The 26,903-nt window shown below is 40.0% G+C and overlaps 1 protein-coding gene across 2 annotated transcripts in view; it reads right to left on the reverse strand.

Annotated features, from left to right (window-relative positions):
• fbxo41 (F-box protein 41) overlaps positions 1-26,903 on the reverse strand; it is a 67,822-nt gene that overhangs the window by 38,884 nt on the left and 2,035 nt on the right. Inside the window, exons 1-3 of one of the 2 annotated variants that reach the window (XM_055010145.1) lie at positions 15,041-15,165; positions 12,413-13,212; positions 10,593-10,822 (exon numbers count right to left, since the gene is read on the reverse strand). In XM_055010145.1, the coding sequence (XP_054866120.1) occupies positions 10,593-10,822; positions 12,413-12,961 (779 nt within the window). In that variant the 5' untranslated portion in view covers positions 12,962-13,212; positions 15,041-15,165. Of the gene's footprint in view, positions 1-10,592; positions 10,823-12,412; positions 13,213-15,040; positions 15,166-26,903 lie in introns of those variants that run through there. The other variant, XM_055010144.1, reaches the window with a different exon arrangement.

Here is a 26,903-nt window from a genome sequence, read left to right on the forward strand (position 1 = left end):
AACACACGGAGAGGAAAGGCATCATCATGTGGAGATGTGCAGGGAGGATGGAGATGTGAGTGGAAACGGACAAGGATGAAAAGATGGGAGAAAGGGGATGATGAAAGAGATTCAAGCTGAAATGTGCTGCTTTTCCCAGAGGAAAAAAAAACAAAACAAAAAAAACACGCATGACCGGTTTCCCATGAAACTACATATCCAGGTCTTTGCTCAATCTATCAAGGGAAAATAAATATTTTATTATGGGTCGACCGCTTCTCTACAAATCTAAACTCCCATTACGAATCACAGATGGTTGAGTCACCCACAGTTCCAACAGAAAGGTAATCATGTGAAGCATTTTAAATGCAGGAAAAAAAAAACCTGATTCATTATGCAAGAAAAGGCCACTGGAAATTCAGCTCCCAGAATCTCAGTAAACACAAAATGAATCTATCCTCAAATGCTTGTTTGTAATGGTAACAGTGAAGTTTTGTACTTCTGGATGTAATCTTTCAGAAAAATGGAAGCAGAACTGGAACTAAATTGAGGGAAAATAACAAAAAAGTGGAAATTTAGATTTGGAAGTGTGTAGTGGGGATGACTGTTTTCATTATCAGACATCATTTTATTGACTAACTGATTAGCTATATCTTATATTTGAAATCTGTGAAAAAGGCATTTATGACGTCCCCAGGACATATTCAAATAGCTTATTTACTCCAATATTCTATTAACAAGAAAAATGGATAATTTAACAAGGTTAAACTCTAAATGTTTTGGTATTTTTGCTTAAAAATGACATAAATTTTCAATAAACAACCACAATTGTTCCAATTACTTTAAACAAAGACAAAGATTTCTACAGGGGCCTTGGGAGAATGAAGCTTTATTTTAGACTACTGCAAGTTATACATGCATCTGAACATACAGTATAAAAAAACAGAGAGTGTACACTACTGTTCAAAAGTTTGGGGTCACTTAGAAATGTCCTTATTTTTGAAAGCAGGGCAGTTTTTTTCAATGAAGATAACACTAAATTATTCAGAAATCCAGTCTAGATATTGTTAATGTGGTAAATGACTATTCTAGCTGGAAACAGCTGATTTTTAATGGAATATCTACATAGGGGTACAGAGGAACATTTCCAGCAACCATCACTCCTGTATTCTAATGCTACATTGTGTTAGCTAATGGTGTTGAAAGGCTAATTGATGATTAGAAAACCCTTGTACAATTATGTTAGGACATGAATAAAAGTGGGAGTTTTCATGGAAAACATGAAATTGTCTAGGTGACCCCAAACTTTTGAACGGAAGTCAAGATGAATGACACGTCACTAATCCCTTCAACTACACAAAAGTGAAGCCAAAACCTCTCAGAAACTGAAGTCCCCATCTTGTGCAAGTGCCATTACTTGCTATCATGCTCCGTACTGTAGTGATCAGGTAGCAGAAACCTCTGCAGAGACATCTTGGTTTCACTTGTGGGAAGCTGTCAGAATGTCCATCCTTATACACATTCTATGATACACCAGCAACACTCATTCAGCTGAACAATTTGACAAATAGAAAATCCTGACAGCGTTGCCTCCATATCAGGTTTCCACACAGTGACACTAAACCCTGGAGGATTCCCCAAGAATTTTATATTCTACTACACTATTACCCGTCTGTCTTTTAGCAGAGAAATATCAAATTGTTGCATCAACCTTTCATGTCAGTCTGAACAAAATGAGATGAAAAGAGATGTGTCCACTTAAAACCTGGTTGCGCCATCCTTAATGTTTCCATTTTCCTTCCTATTTGAATTGTTTCAACCAACCTCAAGGACACTCGTGTCAGTTTCTTCCATCACAAACAGCTCTCTGCTCATAAATCCTGCTCAAACTCAAGAATGATATCCTTCGGATCATCTGTACGCCACAGGCTGATCTATCTATCATGCAGAACCATTCCTTGTTAGAAGCCACTTCATCTCGCTGCTGGAAACCTGAGTGCAGCGTCTGCATACACACGATTGGTACACATGGAGCATAATTCTCTATAAGCTGGCATTACTGCAGTTCTATTGTACATTATAGCCGAGATCTATCTAACTAGACATCCAGTCTAATCAAAAGAGCTGTGCAGACAGTTAATGTCATATATTGTGACACATAAAATGGAGCAAAATTTTGTGCAATGTTCTTGTTGAGACAACATTTTCTGAAACATCACATAAAAAGGTCTGTACAGTGCAGATTTGTGCATGCATGTTTTATAATGTGAAATTGTTTGACATCAGCAATACAATGTTTCCTGACATCTAAACTATTTTTTTGCTCACATGACATCCATTCCTCAAGCATTTGGGCAATTGTTACCCTATTGTTCAGAGATACACTGCTCCTTGAGCAGCCCAGTGCAACGCCTGCATTACTGGTGATGCTGGACCAATCCATCTGTTTACCCCACCCTGCATCCTAACTGTGACCCATGAACAAGGTCTTAAGATACTTATAATCCCTCAACTGGAACAGTAACAAACTCTCCCTGAGAGAACAATCTACCAGTTTTCGGCTGAGAACCACAGCTTCAAACATGGATGTGCTAACAAAACTACATCATCTGCAAAAAGCAGAGATGCAAACCAGATACCCTCCTCACCTGCTGCAGCCTTGAGATCCTCCACATTAATATCACAAACAGGATTTGCAACAAGGGGCAACACCCACCGGAAATATGTTCAAATTTGTGTTGAAAGAGAATCTATATTCATTTTTATGTTAGGTGCCAAACTATTTCTTACTGTCCGAACAGTCCACACCCCTAGATATACTGCAGCTCACATTCCTTCTCTGCCTTCCTTTCATTAGAGAGGCTGCTTAGCTCCTGCCATGCTTCTTCCTCTCAGATGCTGCCGTTAATGAGATGAGCTCTGTTTCTGCTCTGACAGCTTCACTTTGCAGTCAAGATTGCTGCTCAGTGAAATAAAGGCTAGGTTTCTGAGGGAGACACTGTGACAGCAAACAGCAAGACTCCATGTTCTGTGGTGCCTTCAGAGCCTCCAGGTTTTTCATGCTGCAGAAGGCATTCTTGGTTTATCATAGCTGATTGTAGGAATAAATCAAGCCTCGGGGCTGAGGCCTGCTGCAGCAACCGTGTGCTGAATATGATATGAAAACCATATAGTTCTCTGTTCCCTCTGCTTTTCTACGCAGAGGGTGGACGCAATAATATGAACATGTTGAAATATACCACAAATGCCACACTACCGCCCTCCCCTGTTGGTACAGAATAAGCTGAGTCCGATTAGGGATGCACTGACCTGGTACACTGGATTGGGATCAGAACTGATGGCTTTAATATGCAGATCCACCCTTAATGGTACCAATCCAAAGAAAGCACAGTGTTTTGATCATAAAATTGATAGTGGAAACAATCACTTACATTAAATCAGTCTTGGCTTTCTCTTTTTGTGTGAAAAATGATACTGAGTTGGACCCAGAAAGTCATCCAAGTTTAAAATACTGTACGGTGCACATGTTTTAGGCATTAAACGCTACGTTGCCTTCAAAAATAAATCCATTGTCATGACTCATATGCACTGTGAGATCAGTACAAATGAAAACATTATGTGCTTGAAAACCTCCAGTCAATCAATCTAAACAGTACTGTCCAACCACACAAAACTATACAATAACAGTCACTTCTCTGACACAATCTCAGCAACAATGCAACACTGTAAGCCCCACAAATAAATAACTGAGTGACTTTTCTATTTCTTGCAACACCATTAAAATGGTCCGTCCTACATTGGACTACATTATATTACATGTATAACTTCCCTAAAAAAATATCTTAATAACCTAGCATTGAACATCTCTGAAAAGAGACTCAAAAAACATTTTTTCCACGCCAATGCATATACATATCTGACAAAGCCGATCCTGTTCCTCCAGCATAACACAATCATAACATTTGTCTCCAAATACAACATTATGGTTACATGAATGCCCATTAGTCTGCTGAATATTTTTTAAATTATCCTCCATTATGTCACACACTGTGCAAAATCCCCATCAAATGTCCAAGGTGGTGTGTTCATATCAATGGTATTGTCCGATTAATACCACAACACCCAAATATATTCAGTACACAGCACATAAAATGCAAAAAAACTCAAATTAAGATGAAATGAATTGCTTGGACAGTCAACAAAATTGATAAATCAGCTATAACATAGTAGGCAAATCCTTTTCCATCGCCTACTGACTGATTAACCTTTGTTCAGAGTAGCGTGTCCACCCCCATACACTTACACAACCTAATGCAGCCGGAGTATACAGTGTTATGTCATGCTGTAGGACGTAATTTCCTTAGTGGCCTATTAAACAAATTGAGATGCAATATTAAATATTACTGAACAGTTAGCTACAAATCGTAATAATAATAAGAGAATTATCATAGCAGCTAAATAAACATTATCATATCTCATCAAGCAATCATTAATGGCTGAACAGATTTCAAACAATATTCAATATATTTCAGTGACAGACACAAAATGAGGCTGTTATTCTAATTTGAGTGAATCCGTAACAGGCTGGAATGATGCAGATTACCACCCGAGCATTTTTCCTTTTTCCTCAGGCTCTACTTTCTGCTGATTACAGCTGCTCTCGTTTATTCCAGCTGCTATTAAACCACTTAACAGCCATGCTTCGGGGACCCTCTTATTCATTCAGTTTTGACTGCTATAGAGTAGCATGACGTTTATCACTATGTTTTCTCAGTGACTCTTACGGTTTAAACATGTGGTGTGTTTCTTTGTGTGTATTGATGTTTGTGAACTGAACAGCTATACCTGAGGCGTGGAGCACAATTTCAAAATTATATTCAGTTTTTTTAAGTGCTAGATAAACGATCAGGTCAGTGTCATATTTTCATGCATGCCACAGCAAGCAGCAAAAAAAACAGTTCGTAGGAGTTTCTTCTGGTTGCATAGCAACCTAGAGTAAGGCAGCTCACATTTTCTTGCACTAGACACCACTGATGTGAATAATGATGTGAATCTACTTCACAGATTTCCACAGAGCCTGTAAAGTCACCGATATCTCACGTTTAAAAACTCAGCTGAGACGGTTAGAGAGACACATTTGAGCCGACAAGTTGCTTTTCGTCAGTTAACTACTGCTTAGTCATCAACCCTGCTGAACATTCACCGACTGTGATGCTCTTTTTCCAGCTCAGACCCACTCTGTATTTTAAAGTCTGAATGAGCTTACTGTTCGACTGCCAGCTTCTCCTCTGAAAGACACAAGAAGTGTGTGTGTGAGACAGCGAGAGGCTAAGCTGCTGACATCAGTAGAAGGGAGTCACACAGCCCAGGCAGGATTTCTGGTCCACTGTATGACCTTCCCATGTGTGGTGCTGCCAGGTTTTGGGATCCATGACCACAGTTAGTGCAACCTTTAACAAGAGAGGGGCGGGATGGAGGAAAAGAAAAGCACACTTGTCTTTCACTCAGGCAACCCAATGAATCACTGTTATGTGTTACCCTGTCACAAGATCAGCCGCATCTACAGATTTAGCTGTCGGCGTCATGAGGCTATAAAGTGTTGGAAACACAGGATTTTTATTGATAATTAACACAAAGGGACTGGCAACGCTTTTGTGACTAGCAAGGACAAAATATGTCTTCACAGTAGCATTGTTAAGTTCCTATTTTGAATTCAAACGGAGGAATGTGTCACATTACTGTGTTTTTCTCGGTTGTATGTCATTGGATATTGAATATCTCTGGCGTTAGACTGCTGGTTGCACAAAACAAGCCACCTTTCTGTTTTGCCTGTTTTATAATTACTCCACCAAGGAAAGTGGCGGAGTTACGTGATGATCAGAGTTTGTCTGCTTGTCTGCCTGTTAACAATATTACTCAAAAACTAACTAACAGATTAGGATGAAATTTTCAGGAAAGGTCAGAAATGACACAAGGATCAAGTGATTAGATTTTGGCAGTGATGCAGCTTATAGTCTGGATCCATGGATTTGTTAAAGATTTCTGTATCGTTGCCAGATAGCGGCACGGCATCACTGTAACTATGACAACAAGTGAACACTACGTCAGCTGCCTGCTGATCACATGATTGCGATCCTACTACTAATCCACCACTGTGGACTTATCAGGACTTATCCGTCGGAAATGATACAAAAAACAACTGATTAAATTGTGGGGGTGTTTCTGAGTCCCATCAATTCCCACTGTCCGCTACATATTTAGGTCACATGATTCGGTATCTGTACATAACGTACACATGGGTAACACACGCCTGTGCTCAGCGCAAGGTCATTTTGTTTGTGGGTACATCGATATTAAATGGCCGCATTCTATGTTGCCGTGATTTGTGATCATCAATAACTAATAAATAAACAAATAAAAAAAATGCTGCATTTCTGAAAATGCCACATGGGGGAATGAGCAGCCTTGGCGGAATACTGCGATCTCTGAGTGCTTTTCTAGTTGTATTCTGTTTAATTTTGTTGTACTGTTTGATTTTAATAGTTTTATCCCATCCTGATGCTTAACACATAGTCTTGTTGCTGCCTGTCTGATAACATGTACACCACTCTAGTCACCTCAGGTTATCTTAAACATGCAGTATAAATAAATGTGATTTGATTTGATTTGATTTGAAGGCTCCAGGAAAATATCAGGATTTTTCACTGTCGTCATTTTATCTCCAAGTATTTCAAGTGTAGTCAACAGATTAATCCAGCCCTATTCAATTAGCGGCCCGCGGGCCACATGCGGCCCGAAAGCAACCCTTGAGTGGCCCTAAAGCAACTGCTGAGTGATTGGGACTTGGGTCCGAGAAAAACAGAACATCTTTCAGTAACACTGACAAGTTCTTATAAAAATTCCAACATTATTGCAAACATTGAATGCAACACATACCGTAACCTAGCAACTAACCCACAATGCCTTGCATTGAGGAGACGTGTTTGAAAAGTTAACATTAGCAGTTCTATACAGGCGAAAATAGCATCATGTCTTTTTCTATCCTGAAACGACAAATCGGCGAGGAAAACCGTCGGTTTAATCCTGCGTGGACTGACAAGTATTTATTTATTTACCACCAAGTCCGAACGCCAAACCAATGCGTTTACTCTGCAACGAGTGCGTTGCAGCGCTGAAAGATTATCATCTCCGAAGACACCACATTGAAAAACATGCCGCGTTTCGGACAAACTTTCCCGAGGGATGTCATGAGAGAGCGGCTATAATTCAGAGTTTGACTGCATCTTACAACCGGAGCTGTACTACAATGAAGCGGACCTGTACAGCTCAGGAAAGGGCCACGAAAAAGAGGCCGTTCACAGACTCAGAAACTGTGAAGGACTGCATGTTGGCTGTCGTGGATGAAGTTTTAACGGACGATCAAGTTAAGACGAGTGTGACATCTGCTATCAAACAGGTCTGACACGTCAAACATTCTCGCCACAGATGTCTTCGAGACATGGTAAGTGCAACAAAGCAGCGTGCTGTAGCAGACACTAAAGGTAGTTTTATGTATTTATGTGACTATTTTATGTTCACTTATTATAAGTTTAATATTTAAGAAAGACATTTTGTTTTGACAGTTATTTCACTTAGTTGCACTTTATTATGCACTTTGATGTCAGCTTTATTTCGTTTCAAAGGGATAGTAACTATCACTGTGCCTACTGTTTATTTTTTATTTTTTGATTATATGCACTGAAGATGCGACTGTCTCAGATGAGACCAAATATGGACAGGGACAAACTCTGTTTTTTGTTATTTCAAAAGAAGAAAAATGTCTCAAGTTCTGAAAACTTACTGTTAACCAAGTTACTTTTTAATGCACTTTGAGATGTGACCAAAACAAAAGATGGTGTTTCTAATCTACACTTAGTTTTTATGTTCATATGCACCTTAACATGTTTACCTATCAAAATGTGTTGAAGTTGTGTGTTTGAAATGTAAAATTTAAAGAAGCAGTATTTCAGCACAGGTTTAGTTTAAGTACTGCTCTTCTATTGTGTTTCTGTCCTTTTGGATGTGGCAATACGTTTATAAACATCCAGTGTCTTTGTTATCTGTTTGTGTTTATTTTAAATGGTTAACTTTGCTCAGTGTCTGCTAAAAACATCCAGCCCAGCTCATGTTCTTAGTCTGAAAATCCGGCCCGAGTCAGTTTTTAATTGAATAGCACTGGATTAATCAGTGACAACAATAGCTTGCTAGTTGACACCTACTATTAATGGCCAATAAACATTAAACAGATCAGCATTTACTAAACTCTTTGTGTATTATCTACATGCCATTTATTGATGCATCTACTGACAATAGGTGAACCGGACACACACACACACACACACACACACGCACACACACACACGCACACACACACACACACACACACACAGGCAGTACACACACACACACACACACACACACACACACACACACACACACACACACAGGCAGGTACATACAGAGCGCTGAGGTGTGCAGCTGTGTGTTTGAGATGAGATTAGAGGCCTTGCAAAGTGCCGTTCTGCCTCTGACCTATTACTGACGTTCAAGCCTGATAAGGAGACCAAGGAGAAGTGATAAAAACCAAGAAGACGATAGAAAGACGACACTGGCTGTCCTGACAGATAAAGGCACAGTTCAGATACTCTTGTTAACACCTGTTGATCAGTGTAACAAAGAAAACTGGTGTCACCAAGCAAAGTGCTTGTTGTTGAGGATGCAGTGGCTATGAAAGAGCTACAAATTAATATATGTTAGGTCGCCCTAAAACCTTATTTCAATACCTTTATTGATTATTCGAGAACAAATTCAGATGTTTCAAATAACCGTTTTCTCATTATAAAATCAATCTACTGAATTCTTCTGCCTCCAGAGGTTTCCTTTCTTATTATATTACTATTGTGCCTCATAATTCCCTTTTGCAAACACTTGCCATTAATAATGAATATGAGGAAACATTTAATTCCATGCATCTTTTAAAATTTAATCAGTGAGACGGGAAAACTGTAAAACATAATGCTGGAGACCCCATTATTTTTATTTATTACGTTTCATTGTAACGTATTATCATTAAAAGCTATTCTTCGAGCAATGCCTCTAGCATGTCGCACTAAAAATAGCACCAGTGTTTGGAACACACAATAAATCACGGTGGGATTAATTTCATTAAAAGCTCTGAAAATCTAGAAAAATAAAGCCTGGTCCAGATCATGTTCAGATTGCTTCAGAGCACTTTGATTTACATCCAGGTGCTCCGTCTATTTACAGCAGCCGTACTTTTAACTAGCTCAAGAAGCAGCATGGCAGCTTTATAAATGGACTGGCAGGATGATGGAAGAGCTGCTGCTGTCCAAACCTCCATTCAGCAGCTAAGCAGCCCTCTAGGACACTGGACTTATGAAGTCTACATCTAGTGGCAGACAGCTAGAAGTATAGGCGAGGATGAGTAATAATGTATTTAACAAAAGGAGCCAGGTCAACCTGCCAGTATGAAGTCATGTAGGGCTGCAGCTATCGATTATTTTGGTAACTGAGTATTCTGTCGATTATTCTGGCGATTAATCGGATTCCGCACTTACAGCATAAAAAGTGGAAGTGAGCATGTAGTGCAACAGATTTAACCGTTCTGGTGGAACACAGCGGACATCTGTGGTGTATTGTACATATATAGTATAGTACAGGTGTATTGTACATATATAGTACAAGGGTATTCAACTAAAACCATGGGAACCTACATATATTTAGTTGATGATGCAGAAATTGCATAAATATATTTTTATGTTTGGTTCCTTTAAACTGCTGCTACTGCAGCTGAGCCCGACAGTCATGTGTTCAAATACCTTCAGAAACCTCCTCCCCCAGCATTTTCCAACATCTGAACTGCAGGGACTGTCTCAGACCATTTCTGTAACTTCCATAAACTGACAATTTGACATTTGTACCCATTTTTCCTGCCACAAAGATTTGAACTTCTCCCTCAGCTCTCCTTTTTCAATTTTCACATGGCTTTTCCTATCGCTTCCCATGCAAACGGTCTGAAAATGTGTACTGCTATCCTACCTTTGACTGCTGTGGCTATTTGGAACAGCTTTAAACGCTGACACAGTCAGACTACATGTCAGATTCTCTTCGAACATAACCCCACACTCAGGAGCTATCTGTTATCAGGTCAAGAGTGGAGTTTTTTGTTTTGTTTTTTTATCCAAGGATACAATTTTCCTTCTCGATTAGCAAGTTATTTCACTATGGTTCAGTGGACTGAGATCATCTCAGAGAGATGATGGACTCACCAAACAAACAGCGGTTCACCATCGTCAGAGCACCACACAAACAAGTCAACTTTTCAACATCTGCAGCTCAACCTTCTACTAGCGTCACATCCACATCCCATACTGCATATAAAGGAGACACACTAGAGTCATTATTATATTGCACCAGTAATTAGTTCATGTGCAAAAATACATTCACTTTTGTACTAGGAGGAGCTACGCAATGCATATTCTAAATGCCAGACAAAAGGTTTTCTCACATTAACACAGTGTAGGTCTGTAGTGGAACAGGTGGACTTCACTTACTGCTGTTTGTGGTTCAGCTCTGCCTCCTTGTTCACCAGATCCTGCTTGAGGTTAGCTAGCATTTCCACAGAGACGTCCACCTGCCGAGAAAGCTCCGAGGCCTTGTCCTCCAGGTCTTGTTTCTCTTGGCTCAGCCGCTCGCTCTCCTGCTTGGCCCGCTCCAGCTCGGAGCTCTTCCTCTCCAGCTCTGCCTGCAGACGGCCTACACGGGCCGCTATTTTCTGCTCCACCTACAAGACAAGAAGAACCTGAGCTGCCTAATGTGCCACGATAATCATTATATTGTTTGAAATGCAACTGAATATGTAAATGGAGTCATTAATTGAGAAAGCAATCAATACATGAATCAACATCATCAAGAGTTGTGCCTACAAACATCTTTACATATTCGTTTTCGTATCTTCATCTTACAGCATCATTACTTTAAAGATTGTTTTTCTCTGGAGGACGTGCTGACAGCCCAGATGGAAATATCACGATGAAACTTTGAAAGTTAAGTGAGCTTGTTTAGCTCTCCATACTGTGTTGACAGCTATATGATCACAGACAACATCATGACACCACAGTGAAAAACTGGACAGATTTTTAAGGGTAACTGATCTGATTCAGCAATGAGCTGATTACTTTTCTCTCTGCTCAGGAGGAACGCTGCTGCAGCTTAATGTCTAACCTAAATAGTAGGGTCATTCCAGAAATGGAGGACATTTTACGCCCCACCCATCAAATTACAAATAATCCATGTACAAAATATTAAAAAATGCAGCTGTTGTGTAAATTTACTTGTAGTGACACCAAATCTAAAAAAAACTAAGAGAAAAGAATGTTTTGAAAATATTTTTATAGCACCAAAGAAGTCTAGAGTTCCTCCTAAAATACCATTTTTCTCTTGTCCCACCCTTCTGATGAACAAATTCAATTTCAAAAACAACAGTTAAAATGAAACCTAAGTCTCCTTTTTTTTGGTATTATTTTTTTCATTGATGTCTCTTGAAATTGAGGGAACTTTTTTTTTTTTAAATCAACATAATATTTTAAAGAATAAATATTATGAATGAAACACGTGTCCCACAACAACCCTGTTAGCAAAACCTTTTCAGCTGGTAGAAGAAGAAAACAGTCAATCACATGAAACGCTGGAATTAACGTCATCAAACAGTTTTTCTAAAGAATGAGTAGAGCAAAGCTATGTCATCTCTTCTATTTTTCATATTTTTATAACATTGTCAGCCTTGATTGAATGATTCACTCTATCTCATCCAACCCTGTTGTGCATATTATCAGGATAAGACAAATTCTTTTTACTTTTTTCTTTACTTTTTTCCATCAGTAAGTTTGTCCTCTTGGTCAGCAGTAACAGCTAAATATCTAGCTTCTACTCCTGAGAAAAAGCTAAGATTTGCATGGATTAACAACCCTGTTACTGTGATTAGAGTAGGGTTAGCAAATTACAAATAAAACATGGAATAAAAATGCTACTATTGATGTGTAAGCTGAACCAATCAAGCCTTCGATAGCCTATTAATTATTATTGATGACTATGTAACAGAAAGTTGCAAAAGGTCTATTTTTCAAAAATTTTGAAGCCTAAACGACTCAGCATTACTGTCAGTCGCCTCGGGAAGTGTAATTTTTCCAGGTTTCTCGGCGAAATTTGAATGACCCAGTATTTTTCCATGACTGCTCCTGGACTGTGCAATAACCAACAGCAGAAATCAAACTTTCACTGTCTGCAACTTCACTGAGAGTCAGTGACAACTACCTCACATGTTTCAGTAAGTTTGTCTAATAAAGTTGATTCTGATTCTGTCAACCACATGTACCTCTTCAGACAGCTTCTCCAGCCTCTCATCCAGCTCTAGCCGTTCAAACGCCCGCGCCTTCAGCCTGGCTAGGCCTTCCTCATAGGCTGCTTCTACTGCGCTCGCCGCTACATTAGCTGCCACCGCTACAGCTGTGCTGGGGTTTCCATGGGGACCTGGGTCTGCGGATGTCATGGCTTTCTTCATAAAAATCTCCCCCAAGGGAAACTCCACATTCGGAATATAACGGGCTGCAGTGTTGGAGTTAGCCGGCGTCAAACTCAGGTCGTCCGAACAAGGAAGCTCACGGCAGGGGAAACGTCGCTCCTTTAAAGCTGAAGGCCGAAGTGGCTCGAAAGGGTCGTTGTTGTTGGCGGGCGTGAGGAGAGCTCCCTCGGCCACTAGGGGCAGTAGAGCAGCGGCGTCGCACACACTGTTGGATTTGGAGAGGACGTAGAGGGTCTCGTATGTGTGGTTGTACTCCAGGTGGGCACGTAAAGACGACAGGCTTCGGAAGCGCTTGTGCTCCCCGCAGCGAGGACAGCGGTATGGCAGGTCCAGAGAGGCCATTCCGTGCAGTAACTGCCGGAGGAGAGGGGGCGCTCATGCAGCACAACGGCAGCGCCAGTATGAGGGCACAGAGGTCAAGCACCTGATTGATGGTCCTCTCATGGTGGCAACGGGGCAACTCGGGGGAATCAGCAGGAAGAAGAGGGATCCCATGTGCAATGGAAGAGCCAGGTCAGTCACATGACCGCACAGAGAGGCGACATCCGACTGGTCGTTTCACTTCATCTGCCATGGTCTCCCAGCCTGAGGTCCTAAACAGAGGGAGAGAATACAAGTTAAAAATTAAACGTTAGTGTAATTCTGATACAAACTTAAATGAGAATTCACAAAAGAAAAAAATGCAACAAAAAATTGCTAACAAGGAAAGTACTCAGAGAGCGCAGTACTCCGCCAAGGCTGCTCAGTCATTGTATCATTTCCGACGGATAAAATCTTGAAAAAATTTGTGGCAGAAATCACGACAACATAGAATGTGGCCATTTAATATAGATGTACCCATAAACAAAATTACTTTGCACTGAGCACAGGCGTGTGATATGCAAGTGTTCATTATGTACGGATACCAAACCACGTGACCTAAATATGTAGCGGGTGGCGGGAATTGATGGGTCTCGGAAACACCCCCACAATTTAATCAATTGTTCCTTGTATCATTTCCCAAGGATAAGTCCCGATATATCTGCAGCGGTCGATACGTAGTAGGATCACAATCATGTGATCGTCAGCAGGCAGCTGACGTAGTGTTCACTTGTTGTCATAGTTACAGTGATGCTGTGCCGCGACCTGGCAATGATACAGAAATCTTTAACAAATCTGTGGATCCAGACTAAAAGCCGCATCACTGCCAAAATCTAATCACTTAGTCCTTGCATCATTTCTGACCTTCCCTGAAAATTTCATCCAAACCTGTTTGCCCGTTTTTGAGTAATGTTGCTAAGAGACAGACAAACAGACAAACGTAGACCAATCTTCACATGCTTCTGCCGTTCCTTAGCAGAGTAACAACAGGTAGAGGACAAAAGCTACGGTACCGCCAAAGAATATACAGGGAAAAGCAGTGCCAGCATTTCTTACAACAATGTCCATCTTTTCCCTGCAACATATTCAAGTAAATCCTGGCATTGGTTCAACAGTTTACTGAAGATTAGTGGTGTGTTTTTTATTTGACAATAAAAATATAAAATGAACTCTCAGTAAACCCAGACGAACACTCATTTAAATGCAGCAATCATCCTCATACAGCAGTGAGAAAAAAAAAGCCTCATATTAGCACTCTGATTACTTTTGTAAAAAGTGATTATTGGCTATAAACATTACATACAAATTAGAATTTTCTCCTGTTTATTGTGCTAATTAAACCACTGAGCAGAAACACTGATTAAAAGGATAATTAACTATGACAGATGCACGTGAAAAACTGTCACATTTAACATAAATGGATGAGAGCAAAAATGTGTTTTTTTTCGGTTATGGTATAGCAGTCATTAAAGCTTTTAATGACACACGCAGAACAATAAAGCAATTGAGATTACAATCATAAAGCCTAGTTTTTCTCACATTCTCCAGCTGCCTGGACTAAAATCCCTCAATGATACACTCATCTATGAGTTTATTGGCCAGGAAACATGAAACCTTCACTTCACTAAGGGTTAAAAAGGAGACTCCTGCACTTGTGCGCTGAAATACTCAGAGGAAGACTAAGGGAAGAATAGAGAAATGGAAATGGATCCATTAGTGAGAGTGCTTGTTAGTGCCAAGTCTTAAGTCTAAGAGGTCAGACTGGATAATGCTAAGTCCTTTACAGAGGGATCTGGTAACCCCCACTAGGAAAAAAAACCTGCTATCCATTATCCGAGTTATATCCTCCTCATGCAGTCTTTGTTTCTGCAGTTCCTTGTTTTAACTGCTTCAAACAATACTCTCAAAACAGGAACAGGTGAGCTAATTAAACGCATGGCAAAACCTAAAAACAAAGAGTAACAAACCATGCAATTCAACTATTTCCCTATGTTCATAAAACAGGAATCTACCAGAAATATGGAAAAATATATACATCTATCATTTCCATCTGCTACTTACATGCTGAGCAGTGTGACCCACAGCAACAACATTGCATTACTTGTTTATCCAATTATCCAGCACTTGAAATCCCTGGTGAAATAAAAATTCAGCATGCCAGCCAACATTCAGCATTCAAGCCTCCACCGGTTCCTCTGCTTCAGGTTCTCTAATTAGCACGCAGTTCTTCTCCAGTCAGTTTCAGACGCCAGCGCACTGGCAATGAAAAGCTGAGCTCTTCACTGCGGTGAGAGCCAGTGATAAGTCACAAGATCAAAACCACGGACAGGCGAAATGAATAACAGTGATCATATTGTTACAGTACAATGTTCTGCTGGGAAAACTTGGGTCTTGGCAATAATGTGGATGGTAGTGGCACTTCCCAATGCCAGTAGCATCCCCTTGCAGAACAGTGTGTCCTTCCACACTGCAAAAATTGCTCAAGGAACACAACAAAGAACTCAATATTGTTGACCCGGCCTTCAAAATCCCCAGATTCCAATCTGATCAAGCATCAGATGCACTACAATAAGCCAGATCCACAGAAAACCGACCCCACTGCCAATCCAACACCCTGGTTCCAGACACCACCAGAGATCCAGAGTCCACGTTTCGACAGGTCAGACCTGTTTGGGTGGCATAAGGGGTTTTAATGTTGTAGCTGATTGGTATAGATTATTAGGTCGAGATAGTCACCAAGAAATCTGTAACGCAATAAAATCACCAGGATATTTTAGAAGTGAAGTTCCTCTATTGATAGAAAAAACAATGACATTCCAACATTAGTTTGCAGTATTGGTCTGATTATGGCTGTAATCTACTATTTACTACTACCTACTACTTCCATGACTACACCGACATTATCTACATTATGGTATTCATGGAAGAAACATTTTGCATTAGCTGCTCTCAGTTTTACTTAACCTAGATGAGATTCACGAAAGACCCAGACCAAGAGGGCAGCTTAAAACCAGTGGTAGAACAATAAATGCAAAATGACTAAGATTACAAAAATATGTAGTTAAATTCAATAAAAGAGCAGAGACATTCTTTTAAATGCTAATGATGTAGAAGAGCAATTTGATTCGTGTGTCCCTGTACATTTGTTCTAACACGAGTTTGTTCACTAATCCTTTAGGCCCTGCTGAACTCGTCCTACATCATTTTCAGTGTTCTTCAGCCAATAAAAAGAAAATCCTGACTGCCAAGTATTTTTAAATACTGAACATACACTTCTTCCAACAAATACATTACTGCAGTTTGCCATTTTAAAAAATAAAAACTATCAGCATCTCAATGGGTTTTGGACCAAAAACAAGGAGTACCAATGCCCAGAGCGTGGACTGCTTTACTGAGCTGTTTCCGCCAAACAATCTGAGTCCACATGGTCTGCATAACAATCGAAGTCCATGTATTAGTGTGTGCACAGTCTGTGTTTCAACACGGGCCATTTGGACTCTTACAGATGGGTATAAACGGTATTGTACCCCAATCCAAGACTGGAACTTGAATCAGACCTTAAGAGTTTCCCCTCTCAGAATGTTCTATAGCAGCTATTAATGAGCAAAGCAGCAGGCATTGAGGGTGCAATGACAAATCACAGATGCAGACCATTCCTAACAGTGGCCTCATACACTAGAAATCCCCAGAAGTAACGGAGACTGTTATTAGACGTCTGGTGAGGCTGGATCAGGGAGTGTACTGGCAAGTCGTGCCCACTTATTAAAGAAAGAGGATTTCACAGGCGCAGTCACTACACTGCAGACAGCAGGCTCTCCCATCTGCTTAAAATTACCAAGTGAGGTATTTAAACAGGCAGGAAATGGAAGGAAGTGAGGCTGCTTGGTAGCCACATGTCACATCCTGCCAATGGAGCTAAGCCGAAATATTTCAAAGAGCTGAATTTGATGCTCTATTGAGGACTGTGAATAGTGGATACAGAAAGTTCCTGAGACGCACTTAACAACAACAACCAAAAAAAAAAAAACAGCAGCTCTTTACTGTTCTCTCGCCACATTACAGCTCTTTTTCTCTCACAGACAGCACTCTAATTGGTTCTTACCATGAGAGAACACCGTCTAAGAAACCATCTGCAATGACCAATCAAAAGGAGCAGGAAAACCCTCAGTGCAGACATCACCTCAGACAATTACAACTTCAGTGCCTGCACATCGTTAAAACAAGTGATTCAATATATACGGTGAGATCTATTGAACAGAAATAGAAAATGGAAAGACAAGAAAAAAAGGGATAGATTAAAAAAAATCTAGACTTTTATCAAAAACAGTGATTTAAATATGAAATAGCAGGTAGCAGTTCATAAAATAACTAACTCAAATGTATGGCATTAGGCTGTACTTGATCTGATGTATGATGTATGTAATCCATTTATTTTAAACCAATATACTCTACTTCTGTGACAATCAGTAACAAAAGTCACATCTTCAACTGGCCATGTGACCCAGCGTTGGTCAGGATGTGTGACCAAACACTGATCAGATATAGAAGCATCCTTTCAAATTAAGTAAGAGCGGGAGAAGTGTGGGGCTTGAGGTCTCATTCTCATTCCTGCACTCATCAGATCCACATCTGCAACAAACTCTGAGCCTCATTTGTGCTACAGAACTGTTTTGTTCTGCAAACACAGAAAAGCTCTGTAATAATGATCCCACAGAGCAGCCACCTGGTGCAAAATATCGCACTGAGTGGCAGAGTATTTACAACTGAGGTGCCCAGAGTATCCACTGTGTTTAGTTGTCCTTGACTGATATTTGTCCAGGGCCGATGGGAACACAAATATTAGTAAAAATTCTAATACTATAACATTTACAAGCAACATTCTTGACTGACTTGACACAACATCAAAAATATCACCCCAGCTGGCTGTTTTCTCTTTCTTGAGTAATCCTGTTGTTCTGTGGGCTTTTCATGGAAAGATGCTTTTTAAAGGGCTTTCTGCTGGGAAACAGTAACAATCTCATTTTTCTGTCCATCAAACTTATAAGGGCTTTCAGACGGTCAAACAAGACATTAAAGGTGGCCCAATCAAAGCACATATAGGCCTACAGGAAACAGCGAGGGCTTCAATTTGACCATGGTTCATTGCAACAAGGTCATGAGTGAAAGTGATGGTATCGGGGCTAAATGGCTCTTTATCTACAGCTGTTCACATCAGGGCAGAAGCCTGAAATCTCAGGGTGGTTAATAGTGGAGGAGACCAGCCTCCACTATTAACCACCCTGAGATTTCAGGCTTCATACCCACAGTCCATTTTCATCATGAGAAGAAAAGGTTTTCTGAACATAAGGTCTGGAGTTACAGGTGAATAGTTTCAAACAGAGGAGATAATAAAGATATAGAAATGTAATGACAAAGAACAAGAATGGAAGGAGGCTGGCAGAAGTAGAAGTGCGAGGAGGCTGTAAGAAGAGGACTGACAGCAACAGTGAAAGTGTTTCACAGCAGGAGAGGTATATAATATAGCACAGGAGATTTTCACATTGTGAAGAAATAATCTGGAACCAAAAGAGCATGTGAAATGAGCTTAAAATTCTTTGAGTTTAAAAGGTAACCAGTGCGTTCACCACTGCTGATCATTTTGCTGTTCCGGAGTGCTGGGCAACAATCCAATGTTGTTATTTGTTAAAGGCACGAGTTTTTGATCAACAGAAGCAACATTTGGATGAGTATGTTCTTATTTTATGCACATTAGGAGTGTAATAGAAAATCCACAGTACGATATGTACTTCAGTTTGGAGTCAAGGTTGTGTATTTTTGGTGCAGCACAGAGAAGGTTTCAGTAAGTAAAAAGTCAAAAGTGTTTAACTGCCGATGTTCATTAATTTAACAGTTAAAGCATTCAAATGTTGATACGTAGTCAGTAGTAGAATTCTTGAGAATTTTGTTCAAGGAGTTCAAGTACATAGACATAAAAAAAAAAAGATTTCTATCTTTGTTTAGATCATAGGATGTACCAGCCAAACCAAAAATCTTAGTTTGGGACAAATATACTTACCATAGCACCAATAGTGCAAAATGCTTTTTTCCCAGTGATGATCGTGATCATCAACATAGGAAGCACCTTGCTTGTAAATGCTCAATGCCAAATAGTGAGTGTGTGTGAATGAGCTTTACTAAAAAAGCGCTTTACAAATGCAGTGCCACTGGCAATATATGCCCAATATTAGCTGGGAAAGGCTCCAGCAAGCAACCCGTGGCGCTCTACTGGACAAAGCAGGTGTAGTTAATGAATAGATGATTAAATGTAGATAATCACAAATATTAATGCATCCTAATCAAATAGGAATGAGAACCAAATAATAGTTTGGAGACATACACTACCGTTCAAAAGTTTGGGGTCACTCAGACAATTTCATGTTTTCCATGAAAACTCACGCTTTTATTCATGTGCTAACATAATTGCACAATGGTTTTCTAATCATCAGTTAGCCTTTCAACACCATTAGCTAACACAATGTAGCATTAGAACACAGGAGTGATGGTTGCTGGAAATGTTCCTCTGTAACCCTATGGAGATATTCCATTAAAAATCAGTTAAAATAGTCATTTACCAAAAAATACATAAAAAAATGCTTTTCTTTGAAAAATAAGGACATTTCTAAGTGACCCCAAACTTTCAAAAGTCTAAAAACCAAGAGATTTTCTTTTGAATGTTTCTCTTTGGTTTGTGTTGTGCGCCTGTTCCTCAGAATACTGAGATTACACGTGTCACTACCTGTAGTTTCAACAAACCATTGATTATTGGACAGAGGGAGATAATTGGGAAAGATAAATCAGATTAGTTGAGGATTATCTGAACCAGCCCATCACTGTCACCAGTGAGACCCAAGAAACTTCGGAGCAGACTGGCATCAGCTGCTTTGTTCGTGCTTCACATTTACTGCTTTATTCACAGCTGTGTGGCTATCAGCTGACTAACATGGAGCCATATTCAAGCAGGTGTACAGCGACACTTCTCACTGTGCTGCGCTGATAAACATGCTTCTGCAGCTCCATCCACAGACCCGACATCCTCCTTGTGTGATATACTTTAGCATTATTGATTTAGCTCAGATTTAATGCCTCTTCATGTGTTTATTAGAGGGGGACATACTTCCAACTGTGCAGCCGTTTTCCATAAACTGTGATTACGGTCCCTATGAGTGGCTGTAAGTGTCTCTGACTGAACTGTGCTCACCATAATAAACTAATTCATTCAAACTCCTTACATTATCTGTGTGAAGTTACTGGCGTGTATTCCGCAGCCATTGCAACACAAACTCTGCAGCGTGTGCATAAAACACCAGCTGGGTCTCGGGCTGCCATGACAGTTAATGACACGACTGCTAAAGATTCAGCTCTAAATCATCAAACTGGTCTGAATTCATTCATAAGTGATTAAAGTCAGTAGTTCAAACAGAATGCCACTCAGTCTCACACACTCTTTGTTCAGCAGACTGTTTCTGGATCTCTACCGCACAGCCAGGTGAGACGTATTCCTGTATGCCTGCGTTCCCCGATAAACATTTGTTTTGCTCGGAGGTGTGAGGAGGAGAGTGACTCAAGGTGTACCGCAGCCGGTCCTCTGTGAAGCTTCCCCCAGAGCTGCTGTGGCACTGAACTCAAACTGGCAGATAGCAATACGCTACAGCGCTAATAATAATGGAGGTGCCGAGCCTGTATGAGAGGTGTGACACGAGCATCATCCCACACTTCGACAATAGAGCCGTTATCCCTGCTGGTACTTCTCATGTGGAAAATGTGTCCCACCCACTCCTGCATTATTATTATTATTCTCACAGTCAATATGATGATAAAACTGAATATCCAAGTAAATACAGAGATAACAGTGTGACAAAATAATTCGCATTGCCCAACCCTGGTTTGTTCTGCATGATATTCAGCTGTATTAATAGTACATGAAGACAAAAGGCTGCACACGTTCAGATAGCGGCTGACATGGATGATGAGTCGCCACAGCTTGTTCCCTGGACAGGTAACCTCACACTGTATAGACTCCTTTATAAGCCGAATGAGAGGTTTAGTGAAAGCTTCTAATGCCTTCTAGGCTACATGACCATGTCAAAGTGTGTTAGTCCTGACTGAGCCACGGGAGTCCCATGACAGGACAATCTCAGCGCCTTGGGCTCCTCACCTGACAGCAAAGGACAAACATAACCATTTCTGGTTGAAAAAGATTCAGGACACTTTGGTTTTTATACAGCCAGCGACTCTCTGAAGACCAAACCAAAAGATTTCACCTCGTGCACTGAGATAAAACATTCTCCTCAGATGCCTGCTTCCTTTACAACATCTGGTTTTGAATATTTAAAGAAAAATAAAGCAGATACCCTACCAGTCAGAAGTTTGGACACACCTTCTCATTTAGTGTTTTTTCTTTCTTTTCATGACTATTTACATTGTAGATTCTCACTGAAGGCATCAAAATTATGAATGAACACAATTATGTAGTAAACAAAAAAAAGTGTGAAACAAGTCAGAGCATGTTTTATATTTTAGATTCCTCAAAATAGCTAATCTTTGCTTTGATTAATGCTTTGCACACTGTTGGCATTCTCTCCATGAGCTTCATGAGCTTCAGGGTTAATTTGTGGAATTTCTTGCCTTCTTATTGGGGTTCGAACCATCAGTTGTGTTGTACAGAAGTCAGGCTGGTACACAGCTGACAGCCCTATTTGACAACTGTTAGAATCTATATTATGGCAAGAACCAATCAGCTAAGTAAAGAGAAACAACAGTCCATCATTACTTTAAGAACTGAAGGTCAGTCATTCCGGAAAATTGCAAAAACTTTGAATGTATCCCCAAGTGCAGTCACAAAAACCATCAAGCGCCCCGACGAAACTGATTCACAGAAGGACTGATCCAGATGGTTTGGGATGAGATGAACCGCAAAGTGAAGGCAAAAGGTCCAACAAGTGCTCAGCATCTCTGGGAACTCCTTCAAGACTGGTGGAAAACCATTTCAGGTGACTACCTCATGAAGCTCATGGAGAGAATGTCAAGAGTGTGCAAAGCAGTAATCAAAGCAAAGGGTGGCTATTTTGAAGAATCTAAAATATAAAACATGTTTTGACTTATTTCACAGTTTTCTGGTTACTACATAATTCCATATGTGTTCATTCATAGTTTTGATGCCTTCAGTGAGAATCTACAATGTAAATAGTCATGAAAATAAGGAAAAACCGATAAAAGAGAAGGTGTGTCCAAATTTTTTGACTGATAGTGTATATCATATGTAACATCAGCATAGAATAATGTATGTTAAAAAGCCAACAAAAAAAGACCATGGTTATACATTTACCATCAAAGAAGAAGCATTATCCGGTGTATTTGGATCATTTCCACTGCTCTGAGATGATTAATGGCTCCTGTTTTTCCTTCTGTGTGAACTCAACAGAGAATTATCACCTGCAAGTCCCCTCAGCTATACAGTAAGTTTCAGCTCATTGTTTGCTGTCCTGCCACAGCTTTACGGTTTTGGTTCAATCCAATCACTCTTGCATCATTGTGTTTGGCCACAGTAGCCAAAAAAGCTCCACTAAAATCTCTTTACACGACCTGCTCAGCACCAAACAGAAGACAGTCACAGCAGCAGCTACCTGGAGAGCAGAAGGAGCATTTAGCAGGTACAGAGCCAGATGTTTAACTAATGGCCAAAAACAGCTGAAGGAGGTGGAACACTGGATTCAGTTTCACCAGATGGACAACAATATGAGTCTTAATGAAGACAAATGTTGCTCCATAACTGGTGGATGTATAAACAAGAAAACATTCGCTAGAAAAATTCATCGTATCAACTTATTGTTGTGTTCTCAACCTGTTTCCACTGACTCCAAATGACCAAAGACATCTGTGGATTTGCAGGTTTAAGTTAAAAGCTGATGCTAAATTTTTAGGTAGGAGTTCACTATAAGGCCATAAAACTGAATTTAATTCTATACCACTACTGAGCTCATTGCAAAACTGAATACAGTACAATAGTTAATCAGTGAGTTAAATGTGAGATTAATTGACAACAATATTAGTTTTGTAAAGATAATTTTGGTGGTTTTCTCTATATAACATATTATATTGTGGTCTTCATCTTACTATGTGAACTGTCCTGAGATGACTTATGTTGTGACCCGATGTGATATAAATCAAATTTGAATTAAAACTGAATTGAAAACTGAATTATTGGATGCTGCGCCAACCTGAAACTTGGCTCTTCCACTTAACTGAAGCATTTTTGTTTCATATTTATCTTGGATGACACAGTGGGACAGTGGTTAGCTCTGTCACGGCTCAAAGGTTCAGGGTTTGAACCTGCTAGTTCGCTGAAGCTACAGGAAGAAGCGGGTAGGTAATGGATGGACTGCCTCTAGTCCCTGGACAACTGGAAGGAAGCAGCGCCCCATCATCCCACTGTAACAAGCTGCCACCGACAGAGTCCATTTAAAGACTAAAATTGATCTTGTGGTTGAATAACTGACTAACACCTCATTGGAACACACTCCCACTCACAGCAGTTATTGATAACTGCTGAAGTTTAGTCATTACTTCATTATTGCAAGGGCAAAAGAAGACACCATGTGGGTTTCCTCATGTTACATAACATAGCTGTGATAAGCACCCATTGAAGCAGCATTAATTCTCAGTGTGAGACTCAACAGCACGAAAGCTAAAACTATACTTCCCTCACTGCACTGACCAAATGAGTGTCATTATGTTGGAGCTCAGCGTTGGCCCTGGGGCCCCGAGGGAGAAATTTGCGGTCGAGCCACTATTGACCCCGATTATACGTGACAGTTTCATTACTCCCTCCGTCGACCAGAGACCAACCACCAAAGACCTGAGCAAACTCAGTAAACCGATCAATCACTAGTGAGTTTTGAAAAGCAAAAATACCTTAAATTCTCTGGAATCCACCACCTGAAATGTGAATATTTGAAGGTTTCCTGGTTTTCTACCATTATAAAGTCAACATTTGGGAGGACTGTTGACATAGAAAATGAAATAAATAAAAGAATACGTTAACTAAGACTTCAGGTGATAAATATTTCTGACATTTTAAACACTAGCCAATCAATTATGTAGCATGTGTACGTTATATACGGATACCACATTGCTTGACCTAAATATGTAGAGCAGTGGGAATTGATGGGACTCAGAAAAACACCCACAATTTTATCAATTTTTCCTTGTATCAGTTCTGACGAATAAGTCCTGATAAGTCTGCAAGGGTCGATTTGTAGTAGGATCGCATTCATGTCAGCAGGTTTTTGAAGGTGGATCTTCAACGGGATTTGAGGTTTACAGCCATAAACAAGTCAGAAAGTTTTCATAGTTTCATTGTTGGTTCCGATCTTTTCATGGGGTTTATTATACACTACTATTCAAAAGTTTGGGGTCACCCAGAAATCTTTAACAAATCTGTGGATCCAGACTATAAGCTGCATCACTGCCAAAATCTAATCACTTGCTCCTCGTGTCATTTCTGACATTCCCTGAAAATTTCATCCAAATCCGTTTGTCCGTGTTCGAGTAATGCAGCGAACAGACAGACAAATGTACGCTGTCACATAACTCTGCCGAGGCTCCACCTCCTTGGCAGAGAAACTACAGTCATCGAGTTCAGCCTTGCAGTGCACCTTCGATAGCATAACATTTCCTGGTGTTTTCTGTCGGTTAAATTACTCAAAACACACACAAAAAATACAAAGAATTTTGATAAAAACAAGACTTTTCAATAAATAAACTCAGTATAAACCAAAATAATTACAATTAGATCATGGCACAAGGCCCATCTTGAAGAGTGTTGCCACAAGATGGATTAACCATCACCATAGTTTGGACTCTGAGCAATTTGCTCTCTTAGTCTGGTTAGTAATCGAGCTCTGAGCTCAGGACAAGTCAAGGTTGGGACAGTGAGAAAGATGGAGAGACTTACAAATGTGAGCTGATGCAAAGCCTCATTCAGCAGATCAACACTGTCTGCTATTGATCCAGGAGGCTGTTCACTGAAACAATTACGTTCAAGTATACATACGTCAACAACGCAGGCCAGGAGGGTGTTTTTACACACTCTCACTGCACTGGTCCCTGCTGTGTTCATATACACTGTATGTACACAACCCCATGCACTTACAGTGTGAATTCAGTGCTGACAGTGTGTGAGAATTGCAGATCTGTTGTGTTTAGCTTGTATACTTCCACAGAAACAAGCAAAATTGAATGAATCTTGTCTTATTAATGAGAGAATCTCTAAAACTGAATTGATCTTGCAGTTTGCGCAACAGGTAATAAGATCCATTAATACGTCATGCTGAGTGTTTACCTTGCATTTAGTAGCATTAATCTAAGCCACTGCTGCCACCCCAGATAGCTGTGCTCACACATTTGTCACCTCTAGAGGTACAGTATCCTCTCCAAACAGAGCTGGATAAGATACTGTACTTTCTCAGTATCTCACACCTTCTTAAAAGAGCACAGAACGTTAGCTTCTTACCATATTTCTCTACATTAAATCCTCATGATGCTAGTCTAAACAAGATCAGCTTCTATAGAGGACGTCTGCAAGAAATGATGCAGAAAATGGCTTCTGTGATTTGTGGCTGCATTTTAACTGTCTCTGAGGTCCTTTTATTCTCATTAATCCAGAGTCTGTGGTGGAATAATATCCAATTTACTGGTAGAGGACTGAGGAAATCAGTGGAGAATAAATATTTCCTGTTTCAACAAGGCTGACATGTAGCATTATTAATCATTAAACTATTTCCATATTAGTGTGTTTACTGCATGGATAGTTTTTTGGCAGTGACAAGCTGTCAGAAAAGTTTAAATGCCCCATGCCAGAATCATGAGCCTGATCCCTGATCTCTACATGATGGTTGGATGAGCAGTGTTGTACAGGCAGGCGCAACAAAAAAAGCACCGCAGGGAGAAGCCTGAGCCAGCTGTGCACCTACACAGTCTTATTATATACTGAGAGTGAGCCATGCATTAATGATCAGCTCAAGGGAGTTAATATAGATCATAGGGCTGAAACTCGCTATTGTTCTCACTGTTGATTACTTTCTCGATTAATCAGTTGGTCCAGAAAATGGCAAAATTGTTGATCAATGTTTCCCAAAGCCCAAGGAACGTCCTTCAGCTTCTTGTTTTGTCAACCACCCAAAGATATTCGGTGCACTGTCATAGAAGAGGAAGGAAACCAGAAAACAGCCAAATTTAAGAGGCCGAAATGTGAGAATTTCAATCAAAATACTTCACAGTTAACTTAATGCTTGACAGCTAGCCAACTAACTGTTGCAGCTTTATGTGACAACATTGAAATAATTAACACAAAAAGCACAGAATTGTGCAAACTACTACAGAAATATGAGAGAAAACAGCACTTGTTTTAAAGGCAATGAATGGCAATACACAATATATACACTACCATTCAAAAGTTTGGGGTCACTTAGAAATGTCCTTATTTTAGAAAGAAAAGCTTTTTTTCATTGAAGAAAACATAAAAGAATCAGAAATGCAGTCTAGTCCTTGTTAATGTGGTAAATGACTATTCTAGCTGGAAACAGCTGATTCTTAATGGAATATCTACATAGAGGTACAGAGGAACATTTCCAGCAACCATCACTCCTGTGTTCTAATGCTACATTGTGTTAGCTAATCATGTTCCACGATCAAAAACATTTAGATGTTCAAACATCCTCTAATTATGTAGTTAGCAAACATCAGGAGCATGTAGAAAGCTGTGGGATATCTCAGTATGAATGAGGATAACTAGTGTGCATAAAAGTGACTCCAAGCAGATTCTGATAGATAGATAGATAGATAGATAGATAGATAGATAGATAGATAGATAGATAGATAGATAGGT

Source organism: Amphiprion ocellaris, chromosome 4 (genome assembly GCF_022539595.1).
Source record: "Amphiprion ocellaris isolate individual 3 ecotype Okinawa chromosome 4, ASM2253959v1, whole genome shotgun sequence".
In the NCBI taxonomy this organism is placed as follows: Eukaryota; Metazoa; Chordata; class Actinopteri; family Pomacentridae; genus Amphiprion; species Amphiprion ocellaris.